Below are 9,644 nucleotides of genomic sequence, written 5' to 3'. Positions count from 1 at the left end.
ACATGCTATCAGAAGAGTATATTTCGATATAGCCAGTTTGGAAAAACAATACCTTTCACCTTTTGAATGTGAAAAAAAGAAAAAAATCCCTTGACCTAAAAAAGTTTGCAATTTCCAACTGTTACATTAATCATTATGAACTTTATTTTGTAATTCATACCCCAATTGACTCAACTTTTTCTGGACAAGTAACAAGGCTGATAATAAAAGTTTGAGAACACTAATGCTTGAATATCTAAGTAGCAAAACTCTTTTTGAAACATGTTCAGATGCAGTAATTCTTCTTCCACCTGGATTTTATCCATTTCACTGTGGGTGGCCTATGGACATAGCCTATTTTCTGTTTTTTAAGTATGTGGGATGGATTGATTTCCATATTGGATTAAGTTGATCCAACTGAGCCCAAATTATTAGAACTTCCTCTAATATTCCTCCATCCTAATGAAATGATATCAGAGATAATCAATCAACCAAGTATCAATTCCAAATCTAATTAGTGGTCGTTTGGTGCATGGCCAAAATTATCCCGGGATTATAATCCCGGGACTAATTTATCTCATATTTTGGGACTATTTTATCCCATCTAGGAGATGGGATAAAATAGTCCCGAGATAAGTGGGATAAGAAGGGATATCCCGACTTATACCATGGGATGCATTTTATACCTTGTTTGGTACAAGCTGTATAAATTTATCAGGATAAATTTATACCTTCTATCAAACATGGTACAAAAAATTAGTGCTGGGATATCCCAGCTTAGAGTTGGCTGTATGTATCTTTAATAGTCATTCCACTCTATTCTGATTCACAATCCCACTACTAAATAAATTGTCTTTAGATGTTTTCTAAAGCGCGACGTTCTATAAATCTCGCACTAATTCCTACAAACGTATAAGTCTCGAATATGATAGATCCGAGAGCTTATAATTTTGTAGGGGTGTACAAACAAAACTGACAAACCGTACCAAATCGATAATTCAAAAAAAAACCCGACTAGTGGTTTGGTTTGATATTGAGAAAAAAAATTCGACCATAATTGGTTTGGTTTGATTTTAACTAAAAATAAGTCAAGCCGATCCAAACCAACCAGACATTAGATATATACAATATTTTAATGTAACTTATAAATATTTCTTAAGTATTTTTCATAGTTTTTATCTTTTAACATATTATTTCAAGCGTGGACTAAAATTTTTGAATGGTCTAATAAGTTTTGTAGCCCATAGATGTTAGTAACTCAAATAAAGTCCAAACTCAAAGCAAAACCAAATCAATACTATGCTAACAAAAGAAATTCAATGTTAACACTAGGAATGACAATAACGTTTAATATCTATTCTTTAGTTTTGCATTGGTTTAAACAGTGAAAATACATAACTTAATTTTATTTTTGTCATATTATTACTTATTAACCGTACTTATTTTAGCATGACTTAGTGTTTTTAGATTATGGTCATTTTCATTATGGCTTATTAATTAGCAATATTTATTTTATGCGATTTAATATTTTATGAAAATATCATCACTCATCACACATTTTGTGTTATTTTCTTAAGAAACACCTTAATTATATAATTGTGTCTTACTAGGACTAAAAAAATTGAAATAAAAGTTATATGTTTTGTATGAAGAGTTTTCTTGAAGAAACCCCGAGAAAACCGAGAAACTCGAAAAAAATGTAAATTTAAAAACCCGACATAATTGATTTGGTTTGATAGTTAAAAAATCTGAACCAACCCGATTCAATCTGACACTCCTACCTCCATGTGATTTTATGTCTACTTCATTCTCTTTAACGTTCAATCATTTAAAGTGTCGCACTCACAGACTAGTGCAAGTGTTTGGAGATTTTCATAAGACATGGCTAAACTATCTCAAGTAACCTTTTCTTAGTTTCGTCATTATTTCATAAAATACATAAAACAAGTGGCAGCCCCAAAACCGATATTTGTGCACTTGTCATAAAAGAATCAACCAAAAAGAAAGAAATTTCATTTTTGTGAAGAAATTTCATTTTTGTGCTCTTTGTTAGAATTAATTTCATAAAACAAGTGGAAAATTTCTTTCTTTTTTTGTTGTTTAAAAGAATCATTAATTCCATGTCTACTAATATTAAAAAGGAAAATATTCCAGTCCTAGCACACAAGTTCTCTAACTTCAGTAGCCTTTTCGTTGTTCTCTCTTCTCACTAGTAATAAATTTTACTTACCACCGAGAGTTGTGTTGGGATGGATATGATCTTTTCACTATCAAAGATCTCGGTTTATAGTTCCAAGTATGAATAAAGAAATCCTTTAGCGGGCTTTATGCGGATCAAATCTGAATTGATCTGGCCCTTAATGCAGTATCATACACTAGGTGAAAAATAAAAAATAAAAGAATTTGGACTTAGAGAAACAGGGAATATTATTGATAGCAACATTTAGATCAATCAAGCTGTTAATATCTAATTAAGCCAGTTAATAACGTGAGAGAAACAGATTGAAATAGCGGTACTGAGACTAGACCTGTAGTACAAGAAGGAATAGTTTCAATTTGCATGTTACTGAGTTACATGTCAAGTAGGATCAAATAGGACTATCTATTAAAGGCCGTGATTTAATTTTGTGGCAATACAATAAGAAAACAGGCTACTTACTTTTATAACTAAATACAAAGAACAAACGTCACATATTTTCACAGTACTTAAAAAAAAAAATTCTCCTTTCCCTCAACACACAAAAAAACAGACAATGAACCATATGAGTCAATTTTCAGCTGGAGAAACAGGACATGGTGGTGGTGCTGGTGCAAAGATATTACGTGAACCTGGTATTCCCCTTTCGTGACGAAGACATATGAAATGGTGGAGGATCCGAACACGAACTCTATCATCTGTTGGAGTCCATCTGGTACTAGTTTCGTTATTTGGGATCATATCAGATTTAGTTTCCATTTTTTACCAAAATATTTCAAGCATACTAATATGTCAAGCTTCACTTGTCAGCTCAATAACTATGTAAGTTACCGCGTTTCTTGATCACTATGTACATTTTTTCAATACAACGGTGATTGAATCTTATTAACTCCAATTGCGTATTGATGATATGATTCTACAGGGGTTCAAGAAGATTGGACATCAAAAATTGGAGTATGAAAATTATTGGTTTCTAGAGGGGAAAAAATACTTGCTGACTAACATAAAGAGGCGACACAAAAGTCTGAAGAAAGATATTAATCAAGAGACTAATTACTATTTTGGAGTAGAGGAAGAGCTGAGGAGCCAGAGAGATATCAAGGATACATTGAAGTCAGAAATCGAGAAGCTGAAGGAGAGACGAGACGATATGGCTAATGGGATCGCCTCTTTGAAGGAATACTTGGAAAATTCATAGGCCGAGTCCAGGAAACTTCTCTGTATTCTGGCAAAAGCAGTTAAACAAGCGAAGCGTGATGTGGAAGTTAGAGATATATTCACGAGGAAACCTAGAGTAGAGGATACATCAGGAAGTAGCAAAAGCTCGGGGAACATCATGTAAGCGAGTTCCTATGAATGGGCAAAGTAAGGCACTCCCGTACTTTTTTCGATTATTATGAGTAGATAGTCACACTATAATGTGAATAAAACAAGAAGTCATTAGGATGAACATAAAGTGACAATACACGTAGTGAAGAAAACCAAGAAAATCATTGTAAAAATAGTGAACGCTGTTTTTGCTCTTCAACCAACCACCACATAGATATTTATACCACTCATGTAATACTAATCTCTTTGATACACCACCAACTAATAGGAGTATAATATTTTTTACAAACCATAATATTCACCTTGTATACCTTAATTATACAAATTATTACATTGCAGCAGCAGAAGCACGTTGGCCAGACTTTGATGAACTACCACCACCAGCCACCCTATTCCGCCGCCTAGAGCTCCGTCCCGGACGGTGTTTCCTATGGCTGTGGCTACCACCAAACTTCATCTTTTGCCTAAGCCTTCCACTGTCCTTAAACAAGTCCCTTTCAGACTGAACAATCACACATTCTGGTGGTGGCACAGGGTACCTAAGGTTATCATAACAATAAGAATAGTACATGTATCTTTCTCTAAAGAATTTCATGGATTTTCGCCTTTCAGGTGTGATGTTAGAGTAATTTTTAGCAAGTAATTTTGCAATCCTATCAGTGCAATTTGTAGATGAAATTTGTTCAATTGGATCTACTATGCAGCCTTCAAGAACTAAGTCTTTAAGCTCTGTTGCAAAAGGCTCATGTTTGTAGTCCACTTTAGCTTTGCCACCATTTGTAGCCCAAGAAGATGCATCCCAAATTGTGGCATATAAAGACATTGGCTTTGATGGAAAGTCCCCTTCCATTGCTGGATGGCGATTTACTTCTCTAATTGGTGTCTCATCAACGTAAAATCTGTGAGAAAAAGGAAACAAAACCAAGGTTTTTGGGGTTAGTTGAAAGACTCAAAAATGGAAAAAACAAGTCGTTTACCTTTTGATAATGAGTTTAACTTCTATAACTATTAGTCTCATGTTGCTCGAACTTTTCAAAAAAGTTGACGGGTGCGTGTGGGATTCTCTAAAAATAGTTCATGTTTTGAGGATCCGATACGGTTTGGGGCAATATTTTTGGAGAGTTTGAGCAACATAAATTATAGGTAACTACTTATAATAAGTGTAACTAGATATTTGAAAAATATAGCAGACAATATGTAGCAACAAGTTAAATTACACTTGGTGTGCAAAAATTCTTCACGATGTCAATATATATAAGTTTAATCCTCTGATAATCATGCAATTTCAATCCTTTGATAATTATGACGTGATTGTCTCAACATCTTATGCAACTAAAAAGGCAATACAATCTTCAACAAGTTAAGGAAAAATGTACACAAATTAATGTTGTGAATTTGAGCCCGTCTTCCAAATGATCTGTCTATATATATATATTGAAGGTCTATGAATAATTTGTTTGACAACTTTCTGGTAATGTGCAACTGTAAAGGGGACGTTTTAAAAAAAAAAAAAAAAAAAAAAAAACTGAAATCATTCATTATGATTAATTCAATAAGTTAAAGAAAATAATCAAGAAAAGCAAATAGAAGCAAGTTGTCAATTACTTATCTAAGATACTTCTTTAATGGTTTTCCAAATCTAGATTATATTGGAAAAATCACCAAATATTTCACTATGGATTTTACTCATTCCAAGTATAGGAAGCATATCAAAATATTTAGGAAGAGTAATATTGACACATATCTACCAAGATTGTTGAATGATTAGCTGACACTAAGAGCTTGAATATCAAATAGTAAGTCATTTTTTCAAGAATCATACTCAATAAGGAAGAGTTAGGGCAATAATCATCCTCAACTTTTTAAACAACTTGCTAACTTTATCTCAGAAAAAGATGACAGAACAGTTCAAAATAGGCCACACTCATATCTTCAGGAAAGATAACTAAACCTCCCATGTAATTAGCGGGAGATTTTGTTTTGTAATTCATTAATTATATTAGTTTGATAATATGACCGTTTTCACATGATGATATCAGTAAAAGATAACACAGAAAACCTTGTAGGTAGGATCATTTTTGTGGGTTCAAATTTTCTTTATAAAGCATTCTTCTTTTTTGGTTGAATTACAGCATTCAGTTGGGCATATCAGTAAAAATTTGTGGCAATGTATAACTAAAAACTTGTTACTAATGAGTGCACTCCAAAGAATTTTAGGCAAACTACAGTAAATAAGAGTAATAAGTTCAAAGTCATGACTTATTGACCTTTTTTAAAGAATAGACAAACTCTTTAAGTGTGTACATATACAATTAGTGCAAATGTCATTTGGAAACAGCCAATCACGCCAGTTTTCCAGCTTTAAAGAATTTTGCTAGAAAAAGGAAAAAGTAAGTGGTTGCATTACCATATACCGTGCAATTCGAATTTTATACCCTTTTAGAAGATCAGTCACTCTCATTAATTAATGAGCTAATCAACAATTTACTGCATTTAATTATTTGCATCAGCTGGTCCAATAATTAATACTAGCAACTTTGGCATGTAATGATCACCCCTTTCCACCGAAGGCAAAAACAAAAGTATGAAAAGAAAACTGCAGAGAAAAAATTAGTTTTATTAAATTAACTTTCAGAAAAGACCAACTATATAGCAATAAACTACCTAAAAGCAGAAGCTAACCATTATCTTATTCAACAAAAAAGCAATAATAGTAATAAAATAATTTGAGAGTCAAAACTTTTTCGAAAACGAGTCGAAACCTTTCTTCCTTAGAAATTTCTCTCTCCGCGTTTGGCCAAAAGGTAGGGACAATACCATTTACAACAATTTTCTTGCTGTCTAATGCTAGCTTTTCATAACTAAGAGAATTATTCTATTAAAAGGAAAAAAGAACCATCGAGAATCGTGGTGGGACGAATGAGATTTCTTCACTCTTAATCAAAGATTTCGGATTTGACTTTGGATTAAAGAAACTTCTAGTAGAAAGTGCCACCTGGTTAAATAGGTTGTCTATGGTGCAAATCTAAATTATCGACTACAGAGTTCAGGATACCAAATAGTGATACCAAAAAAATAACCCGAGTCGGTTTGGCGTAGTTTAAGCAGTTTCAAGTGAATGAATACTCCGAGATAGAACGAGAGAATTTGAATTTGATTAATTCAACTTATAAGACTTTGGAACAATTAGAAAATTACAAAAACGAAACGATTCAGTTTGAACAACAGAGGTAATAAACATCAAGCAATAAAAAGCATTTAAGTATTGAAGCCATTGATTCTATAAATAATCAGTCATATATCTGGATAGAAGTGCTAAAACTGATAATAAACAAAAGAGAACAAGAAATATAATTAGGAAAAAGATTTTAAAAAAATAAGGTGCTTACATGATGTTTTTGGGGGTCCAAAGGATGCTGTACTGATGGAACTCCTTGCTTGGATCAAACCACATTCTATATCTCTCTTCTCTGCCACGGCTAACGCTGCCATTTCCATACAAGTTAGTCTGAAATCTCCATGGCTGCCCATTCACATTCCCCAAAAACTCTATATCTAACTCGTCATGATTCTTCTCAAATGTGTCCACATTTGACGTCTACATACATCCACATTCAATCAAAATTCAATAAGTATATGCCACTCTTATGAAAAATACAACATATTGCGGAAAACAAAGAGAGCCTGGTGCAATAAGCTCTCTAACTATGAACAAAGTCCAAGAAAAGGTCGGACCACATTAGGAACATTTTTGCAACATCAGTATTAAGAATTTATTTTTACGTATTGTTATGTTTTCATGTGCAAAATAAGATATTTCACCAAATATATTCATGTATGAAAAAGGTAGTTTTTGGTGCACGAAGCATCCAGCGTTCACACAGGGTTTGGGGAAGGCCCCTAGCTCACTGATGCAGGTATCAATGGCTAATTCCATGACTAATTAAGCTCGAGACCTATAAGTCAGACGAAGACAACTTTAACGTTGCCCCCAAAGCTCCCTCCAAAATATATACATATACTGTCACTTAATTTAAATCCAATGAACAATAGAAAAGTGCAGCATGATGCAACAATAATCAAACTACATGCATTTTCATACAACTCTTTCCATGCAAGATAACAAATGCGCTTCTTCCTTAAAAAGAGAAATTCAGAACATGGACATGCATATATTAATTATGACTAAAATAGGTAGTCAAAATCAGGGTTCTTAAACAATACTTATCTCAAACAATATCTTATGCATACATAAAAAACTATACACATACAAAAACATGCATATATTAATAGGAGTATTAATCTTTCGTAGATACTTACATAAAAAGCGACAACGATGCCTGCAGTATATATGGCCGGCAACTTAATACTAGCGCTAAAAAATCCATAATTGTAATATTCTGTTGAAATTACACCAGACCCTGAAAATAAAATAAATTTACAACAATATACATATAAATTGTCAATATTACATATATGTATATATAAAAATAAAAATAATATTGGAAAAAGGTTTAAGGAATTACCTGAGAAACGATTAAGGAGGAGACGGAAACTTGTATCATCAGGAGATCTTTCAATATTGAAATCACTAAAAAGAGGTGAATATCCTTGTTCAAATGTGATGGTTGACAGATTAAAAGCCTTGGTGGTGGTGGTACCAGATGCCACGGGACAAATGTATAATAATAAAAGGAGAGAGAAGGGTGTTAATGATTTTGATAGAGATGAAAGAACTCGATAATCCATAACTTCTTTTTCTTCTTATTTTTTATTTTTTTATATGTTGGGTTCCTCTCTTCTACCTTCTATATATAGTTCTCTTCTCTTCTCTTCTGTTTTTTTCTTTGGATTCTTGGTTTCATAAAGATTTATATTTGGTAACAGAATATGCAGCCATGAAGAGGAAACAAGAGAGATTTGGCAGGTTTCGGTTTTGAAGGATGCAATTACGGAATAATCCTCGTGGTTGGGGATTACTTACTGGATTGCCACGAGAATTTTTTGTTTTTGTTGTTTTTTGAAGAAAAGCAAATTATGAATTTGGGGGAAAAATATATATGAAAGAGAGTTCAACTCAATATTAGTCAAGTTAATTTGTCTTTTGTCCAGGAAAAAAGTGTAAAGAATTCTTATGATTATTAGATTAAGTTGATTTATAATAACTCTTAATTAGTATCAAACTCAATACGATAAATTAAAGAATAGGGCCTGTATGATCTCTTACTACAACAAAATTAAAATATAGTAATATTCTATTTTGTTTTTATACTAATAACAGTATGTATAACTTTGAATCGGGACTCCATTGGCATGTAGGTGACGTATGCAGGTTCCTAATATGAAAAACAAATGGGGCAATTTGCAGGATTGCCCTTCGCTGGAGGTGGCCTTTAATTTTTATCCCTCAAAATGGTGGTCTTTAAATTACTCGGTCAACGAGACAGCATGGGGAATTTTGAGGCCTTCTTTTGGGGTGGTCTTTAAATTTTCTCATATTTGAATCTTTAAATTTTGCAACCCACACGTGAGTCAAAATTTAAAAAAAAAAAATTAGGTGATAGAATTTCGCTGAACTGTGAATTACTAAAATTTTGGGTGTCCGGTGTGCCTTATCTCTTACTATAACAAAATTAAAATACAGTACGTAATATTCTATTTTTTAAGTATGAAGTCATAATTCGCAATCTTTGATTCCTGTAATAGAGCTTTGAAGGATTATCAAAGTTATGAAAAATTATATTGGCATGTAGGTTAATCGTGTCCATTAACAAGAGTATGTCCCTTGAAGATTAAAAGATGGTTTAATTCGAAAAACAGGAAAATATGCAAATGCTCAAAGTTGCAATGCGATGTTTGGTCATGAGAAAAAGGAAAGCAAATAAGATTGAGTAGGCATTTGGCTATACAATAAGTATCGGAAAATTTGCATGGGCAGTGTGTTGATGACAACTTAATGATGGCGGCGGTTTTGAAGAGTTAAAAATTCTACCTTGCGATTTATTTTTTTATTTTTATTAAGAGTAACTCGCAACCTCGAGTGTTAGTGTCACGACCCGAGCTACGACCGCAGCAGTATCAACCACCGAACACCATCCTTGTTTATGCTATTATTCATACTATATACTCATAATCATGT

At 32.9% G+C, this 9,644-nt stretch overlaps 2 protein-coding genes across 2 annotated transcripts; one reads left to right on the top strand and one right to left on the bottom strand.

Moving 5' to 3' along the window:
• Positions 1–2,506: 2,506 nt before the first annotated feature.
• Positions 2,507–3,542, top strand: LOC132030124 (heat shock factor protein HSF30-like). The gene is made up of 2 exons (XM_059419620.1): positions 2,507–2,998; positions 3,099–3,542. Exons 1-2 carry the CDS (start codon positions 2,843–2,845, stop codon positions 3,372–3,374), a joined length of 432 nt encoding a protein of 143 aa, XP_059275603.1. The 5' UTR covers positions 2,507–2,842; the 3' UTR covers positions 3,375–3,542.
• A 148-nt stretch (positions 3,543–3,690) lies between these two features.
• On the bottom strand, positions 3,691–8,307 carry LOC132030123 (probable xyloglucan endotransglucosylase/hydrolase protein 30). The gene is made up of 4 exons (XM_059419619.1): positions 8,032–8,307; positions 7,826–7,926; positions 6,895–7,103; positions 3,691–4,404 (listed from the first exon to the last, which is right to left on the bottom strand). The coding sequence occupies exons 1-4, from the start codon at positions 8,252–8,254 to the stop codon at positions 3,834–3,836; spliced, it is 1,104 nt and encodes a 367-aa protein (XP_059275602.1). The 5' UTR covers positions 8,255–8,307; the 3' UTR covers positions 3,691–3,833.
• Positions 8,308–9,644: the final 1,337 nt, after the last annotated feature.

The sequence above is a fragment of the Lycium ferocissimum genome, chromosome 9 (assembly GCF_029784015.1).
Source record: "Lycium ferocissimum isolate CSIRO_LF1 chromosome 9, AGI_CSIRO_Lferr_CH_V1, whole genome shotgun sequence".
In the NCBI taxonomy this organism is placed as follows: Eukaryota; Viridiplantae; Streptophyta; class Magnoliopsida; order Solanales; family Solanaceae; genus Lycium; species Lycium ferocissimum.
Note: the sequence above shows the minus strand (reverse complement) of the source record. Positions and strands in the feature narration are given on the sequence as shown.